The sequence below is a fragment of the Mustela nigripes genome, chromosome 3, assembly GCF_022355385.1.
Source record: "Mustela nigripes isolate SB6536 chromosome 3, MUSNIG.SB6536, whole genome shotgun sequence".
Taxonomy (NCBI): Eukaryota; Metazoa; Chordata; class Mammalia; order Carnivora; family Mustelidae; genus Mustela; species Mustela nigripes.
In genome coordinates this window covers 197361251-197374823 of record NC_081559.1, presented here as the reverse complement: position 1 = coordinate 197374823, position 13573 = coordinate 197361251, and the positions used below count along the sequence as shown (strand labels likewise).

Genomic DNA, 13573 nt, shown 5'->3' with positions numbered 1-13573 from the left:
CGGGGCAGCGGCAGCGGCAGCGGCCGTCGGGGCAGCGGCAGCGGCAGGGGCCGGGGCGCGGGCCGGAAGCGGTCGAGGGCGGAGAGGGGCGCCGCGTGGCCGCGAGCGACGGCGCCCGGCGCGGAGGGCTGAGCGGGGCCGATGCGGCGGCGGGCGGGGTCGGGGGCCGGCGTCCCGGCACCTGCTGCCGCGCGGCTGCGTCTGTGCGGCTTGAAGCGCGCGGCCCGAGGGCCCCGGACGAGGAGCGCCGAGCAGCCGCCCCGGGCGTCGCGGCGGCCGCTCTGGGGCGGGGTGTCCTGGAAGACGGTCTGATCTTTAGCTGTTGTGGCAACGGCAGTTTTGAGGTCAGTATTTGGGATGGGTCCAAATTCCAGTCAAAACTGAAAAAGACGTTGCGGATAAAAACGGGGCAGCCCGGCTGGCTGAGGCAGGAGCGGGGCTCTTGGTCGGGCCGGTGAGTTTAGCCCCGCACCGGCTGTACAGACGTTGAAAACGAACGAATGCGTCTCTGCTGACCTCCGTGGGCGGCCTGGTTTCTCCGTCCTGCCCTCCGCAAAGTTCCCGCTCCCACTGGGTGAACTCAGAGACCCGTCGCAGGTGCGCTTCCGTGGTGCGCTGGGCCCACGGCGAACACTGGTGTCAGTCGCTCCTCTTCTCCGCAGACGAGTTTGTGCGGAGGCCTCGTGAGCGCACGGGCGCAGAGCCCTGCGGTGGGGACCCGTCCTGACCTGGTGCCAGGGCCCGTCCTGACCTGCGGTGGGGCCCAGCAGGGCAGGGAGGGGGAGTGGGGGGCAGGAGTGCTCTGAAACTTTGCTCCTTGCGAAGTTGAGCTTTGAGCAGGCGAGATGGGAGGCGCCGCGGGGAGCGAGGGAGAGGCCCGCGTGGGTGTCAGGAGGGGCACGGTGCTCGGCCGGGGCTGGCCCGGAGGGAGGGAGGTGCCTGGGTGGCTCAGTCAGTTGAGCATCTGACTCTTGGTTTCAGCTCAGGTCGTGATCTCCGGATGGTGAGGGCGAGACCACGCTGTCGGGCTCCGCGCTGCGGGTGGAGCCTGCCGGGGATTCTCCCCCTTTGCCTCCCCAACCCCCACCCTCTCTCTCTTTGTTTTTCTTTAAGATTTTATTTAGTTATTCGATAGAGATCACGTGGGCAGTGTGAAGCAAGAGGGGGAAGCAGGCTCCCCGCTGAGCAGGGAGTCCAATGTCGGGCTGGATCTCCGGACCCTGGGATCGTGACCTGAGCCGAAGGCAGAGGCTTAACCCACTGAGCCCCCCAGGGATCCCCAAACTTAGGAACAACAGAGAGTCTCTCCCAGTTTCTGAGGGTCAGGAAGCCCAGAGTGGCTTAGCTGGGCGGCTCAGCACAGGCTGCCAGGAGGTTGGAGCATCTGCTTCTCACACTGCTGTTGGAGGCCCTCGTGTGGGCCTCACCCCAGGGCAGGCTCCTGCAGAAGGAAGGCTGAGCGAGAAAGAACAAGTCACCAAGGAGCCACCGTGTCTTCATAACCTGAGGGAGACATGGCACACGGCCCCCTCCGCCCCCTGGTACAGCTTGTGTGGACCAGCCCTGGCACAGGGCGTGAATCCTGGGAGGCCGTCTACACACAGATCTGGGTGCTGCCCACTGTGAGGTTGAGGGAAAGCTGGGGATAGGAGCCATGCCGAGCGGAGTCTGGGCTGGAGAGAAGCGGGACTCTTCAGACTCTGAAGCTGGTTGGAATCACCCAGAAGATGGCTCCTTGGGGCTGTGGGTGCCCCAGGCTTGAGACATCCGGAAGAACAGAAGAGGCCCAGGATGCGCTGCCGGGGGTCGGGGGCGGCCGGCAGGTCGGGGGAGAGAGCCCACACCCAGGGGAGGTGGAGGCCTGGGGGCCTCAGGCTGTGTCCCCGGCTGCCAGGCCTCTTTGCCGGCAGACCTGGGGGCCCTGGTGGCCCTAGACCCGGGCGGGGACGGGTGCCTGCAGGGTTCGGAGCCCACCGCAGAAAGAGAATTATAACGTGAACGTCTCTGTAAAGATTGGCACCAGGGGAATCAAAGCGACAGCAGCAGCGGGAAGAAGGTTGGAAAGATGGAGCAGCAGGGGCGTGCACCGGCCTGGCTGCCGCCCCCGCCTGGGCCGCTGAAATGCAGGGGGGCTTTGCCTATCTTCAGAGACCTGTACCATGGCCAAGCAGACGGCACGTGGCTGCCAAGCTGAAGTCAGATGTTGGTTTCGGCTGACTGTAGGAAAGTGTGCCAGCTCTCGAGTCAGAAAGTACGTGGGGCAGGAGATGGGGCTGATGGGGGGCAGCTGGGGAGCGTCTAGGCGGTCTGGTTTCTGCTGTGGAACCGCAGGTGCCTGCATTGGTGCGTGTCTTGGGAGTTTGGACAGGGCACCCCATGGACTGAGGAGGTCCCTGGCCTGTGCTCCGTGAGGTCTGGGATTTGACTCGGTGATTTGAAGGGCTGGAGGCAAGCTGCCTTGTCCCTCTCTGTCCCTCTCCCCTGCCCCCTCCCCCCCAGCTGGCTGGCTTGGTTTTCCTGGGCTCGAGAGAAAGGGGGAAGCTGCCAGTCCTCACCAGGGCCAGGGCCTGGAGTAGGGCGCCAGTTCCATCCCCAGCCTGTTCAGAGCCGCTGAGAGCCCAGACTCGGGAGAGGGATGATGGGCCCCGTCTTGGGCGGTCTTGACTCTGTTGGTGGAGTCTCCTGCAGGTGGCTCCTGTAGCTCACAGCTCAGCCCTGGTGACAGGAATGGGGGGGGCATAGAGCACAAAGCACGCGGGCATGTGTGGGGCGTGGCCAGTGTGGCTGGGACTCCAGTCCTCTGGGTGAGGTGGGAAGCGAGGGCCGCTCAGTCCGAGGTCTGGAGGTCTGGTGTGCCCATCGATCGCAGAGCAGAGGAGCTGTGTGTGGGAGGGGGTGAGGGCATGGCCTGGGGCATAGGCAGGGGTGGGGCTTGGCGGGGGGGGGGGGGGGGGGGGGTGGGGGGGGGTGGGGGGGGGGGGGGGCCCCACCCCTGTGACCTTTGGAGTTCATTGACGTTAATGGAAATGCCAAGTAAATAGAGACTAGATCATGGTTATGGGTGGAAAAGTCTCCGTCCTGTAGAGATGTCCGGCCCCTCGGGTTTGTCTGTAGAGTCCGTGTCTTCCAAAGTCGCAGTGGGTTTCTCATTAGACGGAATGATTCAGTTCTCAAATGTACACGGAAGAGCCAGAAATGAAGCGCGGCCACGATAGCTTTAAAGACGAACAACGTGGGACACGGGCCTTGTAGGAGCCTCCAGAATTGTGTGTGCGCGCGCTTTAATGCTGGGTTATTAGGCGTGTATGAGACAGACGTAGAATGAGGTTCACTTTGGACTGTTTGGAACCAACATTCTTCTCATGGAACGTCCCACTGTATCTCCAGGACTTTTCCCTTAAAAACCTTAATTTTCTTCCTTTTTTTTTTCCCCTTAAGATTTTTATTTATCTGACAGAATGCACAAGCAGAGGGAGGGCCAGAGGGAGGGGGCGGCTCTCCGCTGAGCAGGGAGCCTGACACGGCTCCATCCCAGGACCCCGGGACCTTGACCTGAGCCGCCCAGGTGCCCCTATTACGTCTTTTTTATATCTCTCCAAAGGGTATATTGTTTTTCTCCTTAACCTTGATCGTTGGGTGTTCTTGTGCGGAGCTCATCAGGCATTCCTGGGATGGCTCAGTCCGGCTGTGCCGGGGTGTCCTTGTCCCACGTCGCCGGCTCATTTGCAGAGACTGAGGAGTCAGCCTCGAGTCCGTCCTGCGTGCGCGGTCGCTGTGGGGGCCTCACCGCCTGAGGTGCCGTCAGCCCGGGACCAGTGGGGTTTTGGTTTCATTTGAGGTTTTTTAAGTTTATCATTTTTGAAACATTTGGTAGAATTTTCTGCTGAAGTTCTCTGGCTCTGGAGTTTTGTTGTTGTGAAAATGTGTTGGGTGTATAAAATGCCTTTTTTGTAATGAGTTAATTATGTTGTTTTTCTCAAGCAGCTCTTTTTACGGTGTTTTCCCCATAGCACAAGTGTGTTATGAAAAATGCCCTTTTTTTCTCATTATTAAACTTCTGCCGGGCGCCTGGGAGGCTCAGTTGGGTGAGCGTCCGGCCTGATGTTGGCTCAGGATCGCGGGATGGAGCCCGGGTCAGCTCCGTGCGGGGTCTGCTTGACAGCCGTACTCCCTCTGCACCCCGTCGCCTGTGCGCACACGAGTGAGGGGACTGATGGCTGTTGGGGGCGCCGTGACCGGGGCATTCTGGGAAGCCTGTGGCCGCGCTGGGGACCGGGTGGGAGCGAGTTTGTGCACGTTGGGTCTGTGCCCAGCTGCCTCCTGAAGTGCCTGGAAATGGGCGCTGCGCGGTGGTGAGGGTTTGGGCAGGTCTGGCCCTGTGTGGCCTTTTCTCCTCGTCCCCCAGTGAGGGGGGCTGCCCCGTCTGTGGCTTCACCGCTCACCCTCCTCTTCCCCCCCAGGCACCAAGCAAGAATGACAGGAGCACAGGTGAGCACAGGGGTAGCTGCCCTGGCCTCAGGTCTGGGACTGTGGGGGCTGGGGTGTGGGCCTGGACCCGGACCCACCGGCCTGTCCCTCAGAGGGAAAGGCCCACCGGGAGCACCGGGAGAAACTGGAGCTGGTGGCTTCCTTCTCCTTCTTCGGCAACGTCATGTCTATGGCCAGCGTGCAGCTGGCAGGTGCCAAGCGGGACGCCCTGCTCCTGAGCTTTAAGGATGCCAAGGTAGGCAATGGGCCTGGAGGTGGGCGTCGGTGTGGGGGGCCTGCCGGGCCGGGGGTTTGGCCACAGCTCTGACCTGCGGCCGCCTTCCAGCTCTCGGTGGTGGAGTATGACCCGGGCACCCATGACCTGAAGACCCTGTCTCTGCACTACTTTGAGGAGCCGGAGCTGCGGGTAGGGCCGGGCCACGACCCCAGACCCCAGTGCCTTCCCCCACCCCACCTCCTGTCCCCAGGCCTGCCTGATGATGCCCTCTGCCCCCAGGATGGGTTTGTGCAGAACGTGCACGCGCCGCGGGTGCGGGTGGACCCCGACGGGCGCTGCGCTGCCATGCTTATCTACGGCTCGCGCCTGGTGGTCCTGCCCTTCCGCAGGGAGAGCCTGGCCGAGGAGCACGAGGGGCTGATGGGGGAGGGGTGAGTACCGCGGAGGGGGAGGGGCTGTGTGTGTGGCGTCCCCTGCTCCCTCTGCCCGCTGAAGCCTGTGGCTCCCCAGGCAGAGGTCCAGCTTCCTGCCCAGCTACATCATCGACGTGCGGGCCCTGGACGAGAAGCTGCTCAACATCGTGGACCTGCAGTTCCTGCACGGCTACTACGAGCCCACGCTACTCATCCTCTTCGAGCCCAACCAGACCTGGCCGGGGTGAGGCGCGGAGCCCGGGGCCTGCGGCTCGGGGCGGGGACCGGGCCCCCCCCCCCCCCGGCCCCGGCCGACCCAGCCGTCTGTCTGCAGGCGGGTGGCTGTGCGGCAGGACACGTGCTGCATCGTGGCCATTTCCCTGAACATCACGCAGAAGGTCCACCCGGTCATCTGGTCCCTCACCAGCCTGCCCTTCGACTGCACCCAGGCCCTCGCCGTGCCCAAGCCCATAGGTGAGGGCTTGTGGCTGTGGGGGCTCGTGAGAGTGTGCGGGGCCCCGCCCACCAGCCTGTCCCTCTCCAGGTGGGGTGGTGGTCTTCGCGGTCAACTCGCTGCTGTACCTGAACCAGAGCGTCCCCCCGTACGGCGTGGCTCTCAACGGCCTCACCACCGGCACCACTGCCTTTCCTCTTCGTGAGTGTGGGCAGGGGCGGGAGCAGCGGGCGGGGGCTGGAGGGCCTCCGCGTCTGTCTGACCGCACCCGGCACAGGCACCCAGGAGGGCGTGCGGATCACCCTCGACTGTGCGCAGGCGGCCTTCATCTCCTATGACAAGATGGTCATCTCCCTCAAGGGCGGTGAGATGTGCGTCTCCCCTCCGTGAGCCCCACCCCTGCCCAACCCCCCACCCCCGCCCCCCGCCCCGGCTCAGCAGCCCCCCTCCTGGCAGCTACGTGCTGACCCTCATCACCGACGGCATGCGCAGTGTCCGCGCCTTCCACTTCGACAAGGCCGCCGCCAGCGTGCTCACCACCAGCGTGAGTCCCGGGAGGGCCGGGGGGGAAAGGCCCTGGGGGCGGGCCTGGCCTCCCCCTCACCGGCCGCCCGCCTTCAGATGGTCACCATGGAGCCTGGGTACCTGTTCCTCGGCTCTCGCCTGGGCAACTCGCTCCTCCTCAAGTACACAGAGAAGCTGCAGGAGGCCCCGGCCGGCGCCGTCCGGGAGACCGACAAGGTGCGTCCGCGGAGCCTGTCGGGACACGGACCCCGGGGTGGGCTCCCCTCACAGGGCTGCTCACCGCCCCTTCCTGCCTGGCAGGACGAGCCCCCCTCGAAGAAGAAGCGAGTGGAGTCTACAGTCGGCTGGTCAGGTGGGGATGGAGACCTGGGGCTGGAGGGGGCTGGCAGGGGCCAGGCGACGGGGGTGGGCTCATGCGGGACCCCGCGTCCGCCGCAGGGGGCAAGTCCGCGCCGCAGGACGAGGTGGATGAGATTGAAGTTTACGGCAGCGAGGCCCAGTCGGGCACACAGCTGGCCACTTACTCTTTCGAGGTGAGCTTGGGGCCCCAGCGGTGGGCAGGGGGGGCTCCCACCCAGGCTGGCCTGCCTGAGCAGGGCTGTGTCTGCAGGTCTGTGACAGCATCCTCAACATCGGACCCTGTGCCAACGCGGCCATGGGAGAGCCTGCCTTCCTCTCCGAAGAGGTGCCTTGGGGTGGAGGGGGGCGGGGGGCACAGGGCACTGGAGCCTGTCCTTCCTGTCAGCCCCTGTGCAGGGCAGTGGGGGCTGGGCGGGGGCGGGGCCCTGTCCTTACTCCCAGCTCCTGTGCAGTTTCAGAACAGCCCTGAGCCGGATCTGGAGATTGTGGTGTGCTCCGGCTACGGGAAGAATGGGGCCCTGTCCGTTCTACAGGTACGTGGGGGCAGGGGCTGCTGCCTCGTGGTGGGATCCGTCACGGGATCCGGGAGAACTGATTCCCGCATTGTCGCTCCAGAAGAGTATCCGGCCCCAGGTGGTGACGACCTTTGAGCTCCCTGGCTGCTACGACATGTGGACAGTCATCGCTCCCGCGCGGAAGGAACAAGTAGGTCGACCCTTGGCTGGCCTGGAGGGCCCGGGTGGGGCAGGTGACCCAGGGCTGTCCTCCACATGGACTCAGCCTGAGCGTACAGGCGGCCTGGGGGCAGTGGGGCCCAGGACTGGCCTCTGCTGGGCAGCCTGGGCTAGGTGACATGATTCCTGCTATCCATTGTCACAGGAGGAGACCCCCAAGGGGGATGGGGCAGAGCAGGAGCCCAGTGCCCTTGAGGCAGATGATGACGGACGGAGACATGGGTTCCTCATCCTGAGCCGGGAAGACTCCACCATGGTGAGGGGTGGAGGTCCGGCAGCCTGGGGCGGGGTCCCGCTGTGGGGTGGGTCTCACCCTCCCGTTGCTTACAGATCCTGCAGACAGGGCAAGAGATCATGGAGCTGGACACCAGTGGCTTTGCGACACAGGGCCCCACAGTCTTCGCTGGCAACATCGGGGACGGTCGCTACATTGTGCAGGTGTCCCCGCTCGGCATCCGCCTGTTGGAAGGAGGTAGGTGCGGCGGGCGGCGGGGAGGGTGCTGGGTGCCGACGCACGGCGCTGACCATCCTGCGCCCGCAGTGAGTCAGCTGCACTTCATCCCCGTGGACCTGGGCTCGCCCATCGTGCAGTGTGCCGTGGCTGACCCCTACGTGGTCATCATGAGTGCTGAGGGCCATGTCACCATGTTCCTGCTCAAGAGTGACTCCTATGGGGGCCGTCACCACCGCCTGGCGCTGCACAAGCCACCCCTGCACCACGTAAGCTCCCAGCCGTGCCTGCGGCCTGCACACCCCCTCCCCCCCTTCTGCCGTACTGAACCCCTGCCCCTGTCCCCGCAGCAGTCCAAGGTGATCACCCTGTGCGTGTACCGCGACGTCAGCGGCATGTTCACTACTGAGAGCCGCCTGGGCGGGGCCCGCGATGACCTGGGGGGCCGCAGTGGCTCCGAGGCCGAGGGGCAGGGCTCGGAAACCAGGTACGTGGGGGCAGCCAGGGCCTGGGCTGTGGTCAGGGGCCCTGTGGCGGGCCCCGTGTGACTTGTGTGCCGGCCCGTCTCTAGCCCCACCGTGGATGATGAGGAGGAGATGCTGTACGGGGACTCGGGCTCCCTCTTCAGCCCCAGCAAGGAGGAGGCTCGCAGGAGCAGCCAGCCCCCTGCGGACCGGGACCCCACCCCGTTCCGGGTCGAGCCCACCCACTGGTGCCTGCTGGTGCGGGAGAACGGAACCATGGAGGTGCGTGAGGCCCTGGGCCCGTGTGAGCCCTGCCCCCTGCTTCCCGCGGCTTCCCGCGGCTGCTGACCCTGCTCCCCACGCAGATCTACCAGCTGCCTGACTGGAGGCTGGTGTTCCTGGTGAAGAACTTCCCCGTGGGGCAGCGGGTCCTGGTGGACAGCTCCTTCGGTCAGCCCACCACGCAGGGCGAGGCCCGGAAAGAGGAGGCCACGCGCCAGGGGGAGCTGCCGCTCGTCAAGGAGGTGCTGCTGGTGGCGCTGGGGAGCCGTCAGAGCAGGCCCTACCTGCTGGTGAGTGCGCCCGCGTGCCCCGCGGCAGCCCGGCCGGGCGCCCCCGTTCCCCTGCTGACCCCGCGCTGCCCCCAGGTGCACGTGGACCAGGAGCTGCTCATCTACGAGGCCTTCCCCCACGACTCCCAGCTTGGCCAGGGAAACCTCAAAGTCCGTTTCAAGAAGGTGCGGTGAGCGGGCCGTGGGGTGGACGTGGAACGGGGTGAGGGCACGACCCGGCCCTCACGGCGCACCGCCCCCTCCAGGTCCCTCACAACATCAACTTCCGTGAGAAGAAGCCAAAGCCGTCCAAGAAGAAGGCGGAAGGCGGTGGGGCCGAGGAGGGGGCTGCGGCCCGTGGCCGCGTGGCCCGGTTCCGGTACTTCGAGGACATCTATGGCTACTCAGGGGTAGGCGGTCGGCTCTGGGGGGCGCTCGGGGAGGGGCAGATTGGGCCGCCCCTCATAGCGCCTGCCCTCAGGTCTTCATCTGTGGCCCCTCGCCTCACTGGCTCCTGGTGACGGGCCGGGGGGCCCTGCGGCTACACCCCATGGGCATCGACGGGCCCATCGACTCCTTTGCCCCCTTCCACAACGTCAACTGCCCCCGAGGCTTCCTGTACTTCAACAGACAGGTAGGGAGACCCCAGGGCTCCTGCTGCCCCATGTTGCCCTGCCTGGGTCAGGAGGAGGCGCCGGGGACCCTGTGGGGTGTCCAGCAGGTGCACAAGGCCGAGGTCGAAGAGGGGAGACGTGGAAAGGTTGGGGGACACGGCGGGCGAGAGAGGCGGCTATAGCCCACGAGGCGCCTGTTGGCGGGGCCAGCGCTGGTCACTGCTGGGCCCTTCAGGAGCTGGGACTCTAGCAAAGGTGCTCACCCTCTCTGAGTCCCGTTTCCTCATCTGTGAGGCCGGTCTGAGGACTCGTGATGAGAACGGGGCAGGTGGTCTGGACGTGCACTTAGGGCACTGGCTGGGGTTGGGGGCAGTAGGGGCCCCCTCGTCTGTCTGTGCCAACTCCGGCATGGCTGGCACGTGGGTAACCTTTGCTGTGCGGCTTGCGGCTTCCTCTGGGCCCCGCGTGAGCCCGGGAGAAGGGATGGGGGACCGTGAAGCACGGGTTAGCAAGTCTCCGTCCCGTGCACACCCCGTTCTGGCAGAGCGGAGGGCTGGCGGTGTGGAGCCCTCCGGAGCCTAGGTTTGCCTGCCCTGCCCTGGGCGGGTGCTGGGCCTCATCAGCCGCTCCCCGCACCCGCCAGGGTGAGCTGAGGATCAGTGTCCTGCCTGCCTACTTGTCCTACGACGCCCCGTGGCCAGTCAGGAAGATCCCACTGCGCTGCACGGCCCACTACGTGGCTTACCATGTGGAGTCCAAGGTCTGACCCCGTTCTCTTTGTGCCCGGGCCCCTCTGGCACTGCCCCCCGGGCACCCGTGACAACACTCGGCCCTCTCAGGTCTATGCTGTCGCCACCAGCACCAACATGCCGTGCACCCGCATCCCGCGCATGACCGGCGAGGAGAAGGAGTTCGAGGCCATCGAGAGAGGTGCGTGGTGCCCGGGGAGGGGCGGGCTGGCGGGGCCGCCCTCCCTGACCAGCGCCCTGCGTCCTCGCAGATGACCGGTACGTCCACCCCCAGCAGGAGGCCTTCTCCATCCAGCTCATCTCCCCGGTCAGCTGGGAGGCCATCCCCAATGCCAGGTGAGGCGAGGCTGGGCCGGGCCGGGCCGGGCCGGGCCGGGCCGGGCCAGGCTGGGTGGGACCTGGCGGCCAGAGGGCAGCGTCCTCACCCCGCGTCGCACAGGATCGAGCTGGAGGAGTGGGAGCACGTGACCTGCATGAAGACGGTGTCGCTGCGCAGTGAGGAGACTGTGTCGGGCCTCAAGGGCTACGTGGCTGCTGGGACCTGCCTCATGCAGGGGGAGGAGGTCACGTGCCGAGGGCGGGTAAGGGGCCAGCCTGGTGGGGGTGGGCGGCGCCTGGCAGCCCTGGCCCTTTCCCTGCACATCCTCCTCCCCCCACACCCGGCAGATCCTGATCATGGATGTGATCGAGGTGGTGCCTGAGCCTGGCCAACCCCTGACCAAGAACAAGTTCAAAGTCCTGTATGAGAAGGAGCAGAAGGGCCCAGTGACCGCCCTGTGTCACTGCAACGGCCACCTGGTGTCCGCCATTGGCCAGAAGGTCTGCGCTCTCCCTCTCGCCCTGGGGTCAGCCTGCGGCCTGCCCCTCGTCACCCGTGGCCCCTGTCCCCCCAGATTTTCCTGTGGAGCCTGCGGGCCAGCGAGCTGACGGGCATGGCCTTCATCGACACGCAGCTCTACATCCACCAGATGATCAGCGTCAAGAACTTCATCCTGGCCGCGGACGTCATGAAAAGCATCTCGCTCCTGCGCTACCAGGAAGAGAGCAAGACGCTGAGCCTCGTGTCCAGGGTGCGTGCGTGGCCTCGGCCCCGTGCTGGGTGGGGGCTGGCCACAGGCCCGCCCTGACGACCCTCCCCCGTCCCCAGGACGCCAAGCCACTGGAGGTGTACAGCGTAGACTTCATGGTGGACAACGCCCAGTTGGGCTTCCTGGGTGAGCGCAGGGCCCCGGGGGCTCCGGGGCTTGCAGACTTCAGGGGGTGGCCAGGCTGACGCTGGGCTCTGCTTCTCAGTGTCCGACCGCGACCGCAACCTCATGGTGTACATGTACCTGCCCGAAGGTGAGTACGTCCCCCACCCCCACACCCCCGCGGGGCTGGCGCTGGGCGGGCAGTGAGCAGAGCTCCCTCTGGCCCAGCCAAAGAGAGCTTCGGGGGGATGCGCCTGCTGCGGCGCGCCGACTTCCACGTGGGCGCCCACGTGAACACCTTCTGGAGGACGCCGTGCCGCGGGGCTGCAGAGGGGCCCAGCAAGAAGTCGGTGGTGTGGGAGAACAAGCACATCACGTGGTTCGGTGAGTGCCCGGCCGGCGAGCGATGGGGGGGGGGGGGGGGGGAGGCCAGGCCGGCCTTGCTCACACAGGGCCCCCCCTGCAGCCACCCTGGACGGTGGCATCGGGCTGCTGCTGCCCATGCAGGAGAAGACCTACCGGCGCCTGCTGATGCTGCAGAACGCGCTGACCACCATGCTGCCCCACCACGCCGGCCTCAACCCCAGGGCCTTCCGGTGGGTGTGCGCCCCCTGCCCGCCGCTCCCCCGCCCCCCACCCCCCCTGCCCCTGCCCTACAGCCTGCGTGTCCTCCCCAGACTGCTGCACGCGGACCGGCGCGCCCTGCAGAACGCTGTGCGCAACGTCCTGGACGGCGAGCTGCTCAACCGCTACTTGTACCTCAGCACCATGGAGCGCGGCGAGCTGGCCAAGAAGATCGGCACCACTCCGGACATCGTGAGCCCTGCCCCGCCCCGCTTGGCTGTCCTGCCCCGCCCCACGCTCCCCCACTCACCAGCCCCTCTCCCTGCAGATCCTCGACGACCTGCTGGAGACTGATCGCGTCACTGCCCACTTCTAGATTCCCAGAGGCCGCCACCCCCACCTCTTTTTGTACAAAACACGAGGACAAAGATGTTTGGTTTGAGTAGAGCTTGTGGTCATTGTTGGGTCTCTTGGCGGGGCTGGCTCCTAGGGTACAGCGTCTCCAGTGCCCCAGGTCTCAGTCTGTGGCACCCGATGCTGGACCAGCCCTGAGGGCCTCTTGGCCCCGGGACTGCCTAGGTCTCCCCGGGACTGCCTAGGTCTCCAAGTACTGGGAGAGCCCCTGTGTCTCAGGCAGGAGGCCCAGCTGGACCAAGAGCCGAAGTAGGAGGGCGGTCAGCCGCATGGACAAGGTCTCTAGCCTGCGAGGAAGGTCAGGGGTGGGTGGGGAGCAGGTCTCGCCACCCGCCCTGGATGCCTGCCCCTCCTGTCTCACCTTAGGGCCACTTCAAACTTGAACATCTCCCAGATGACCTTGATGTGGCGCAGGACGCTGGCTCCGTAGACGCTCTGGTACGCCGCACCTGCCAGGCGGCTCCAGCCCCTAACCGCGCTGCCCAGAGACACAAGTCAGCCCGGCCTGGTCCCGCTCTGGCCACTGACTCCTGCCATGCCCCCACCACTCCCCCAGGGACCTTGGCCAGCCGGCACCCACCTCTTGGCCATGAGGAAGTAGCGGTTGACGGGGGTGCCCAGGGCGGTGTTGATGGCGCGCACGGTGTTGAGGTTGCGCAGCACGAGCAGCATGGGCCGCGGCAGGGCCTTGAGCACGCCCATGATGGCCTCGAAGCGCTCCTGCGCCATGGCCTGCATGTAGGCCGCCTCCTCCCGGCTCAGCAGGTGCGAGTGCCACAGCTGGCCCAGGCGCACAGGCCGCTGCATGAGCACCTCGGAGAAGAGGAGGTAGTCTGCAGGCGGGGGGTGAGCCAGGACCAGGTGCCCCCGGGAGCTCCACACCCGCAGCTCCCGCCTCACCTCGCACCCCGAGGGCCTCCGCGTGTGCCTTCATGGCCACGTCGTCCCGGAGAATGATGGCCCGCCACAGCTGGCACAGGGCCGCCCGGTCCCTGTGGGAAGTCAGCAGTGAGCCCGGCCGGGCCCCCACCCCTCACCCCCACCCTGCCCCCGAACCACCCCCCTCCAGCTCCGTGGCTGGCTTACTTCTCGTCCAGAAACTGGTAGAGCCCGTGGTCCAGCAGCACCAGCTGCGCCTTCCCGTCGGGGCCTTTCCGCACCAGAACTGGGGACGCAGCCTGTCAGCTTGTGGGCTCCGACCCCCACCCCGCAACTCCCAGTCCTGGGCCCTTTCCTACCGTTGCCTGGGTGGGGGTCCGCGTGGATGAAGCCGGTGTAAAATATCTGCTCCGCGAAAGCCTGGATGAGCTTCTCTGCGATCTGGTGGGAGGGGTCAGGACCGGGCGGCCGGCACTCAGCACAGCCGCCCCCCCCCCCCCCCCCCC

General features: G+C 66.2%; 2 protein-coding genes across 2 annotated transcripts in view; one reads left to right on the top strand and one right to left on the bottom strand.

Annotated features, from left to right (window-relative positions):
• The first annotated feature begins 4122 nt into the window (after positions 1–4122).
• CPSF1 (cleavage and polyadenylation specific factor 1) lies at positions 4123–12216 on the top strand. Its single transcript, XM_059395540.1, has 37 exons — positions 4123–4164; positions 4254–4488; positions 4581–4723; positions 4814–4894; positions 4985–5136; positions 5216–5362; positions 5453–5592; positions 5663–5773; positions 5850–5943; positions 6029–6116; positions 6194–6313; positions 6398–6449; positions 6536–6630; positions 6708–6782; positions 6910–6990; positions 7073–7162; positions 7337–7447; positions 7522–7663; positions 7733–7911; positions 7993–8129; positions 8214–8388; positions 8472–8678; positions 8754–8843; positions 8924–9067; positions 9139–9291; positions 9915–10031; positions 10111–10201; positions 10272–10356; positions 10460–10601; positions 10687–10839; positions 10914–11090; positions 11168–11234; positions 11314–11361; positions 11439–11594; positions 11677–11806; positions 11888–12026; positions 12103–12216. The coding sequence occupies exons 1-37, from the start codon at positions 4123–4125 to the stop codon at positions 12148–12150; spliced, it is 4437 nt and encodes a 1478-aa protein (XP_059251523.1). The 3' UTR covers positions 12151–12216.
• A 14-nt stretch (positions 12217–12230) lies between these two features.
• Positions 12231–13573, bottom strand: part of ADCK5 (aarF domain containing kinase 5) — a 9487-nt gene continuing 8144 nt past the window's right edge. The window contains exons 10-15 of the mRNA XM_059395378.1: positions 13427–13516; positions 13275–13353; positions 13089–13180; positions 12769–13021; positions 12550–12666; positions 12231–12475 (exon numbers count right to left, since the gene is read on the bottom strand). Of these exons, the coding sequence (XP_059251361.1) occupies positions 12370–12475; positions 12550–12666; positions 12769–13021; positions 13089–13180; positions 13275–13353; positions 13427–13516 (737 nt within the window). The 3' untranslated portion in view covers positions 12231–12369. The remainder of the gene's footprint in view (positions 12476–12549; positions 12667–12768; positions 13022–13088; positions 13181–13274; positions 13354–13426; positions 13517–13573) is intronic.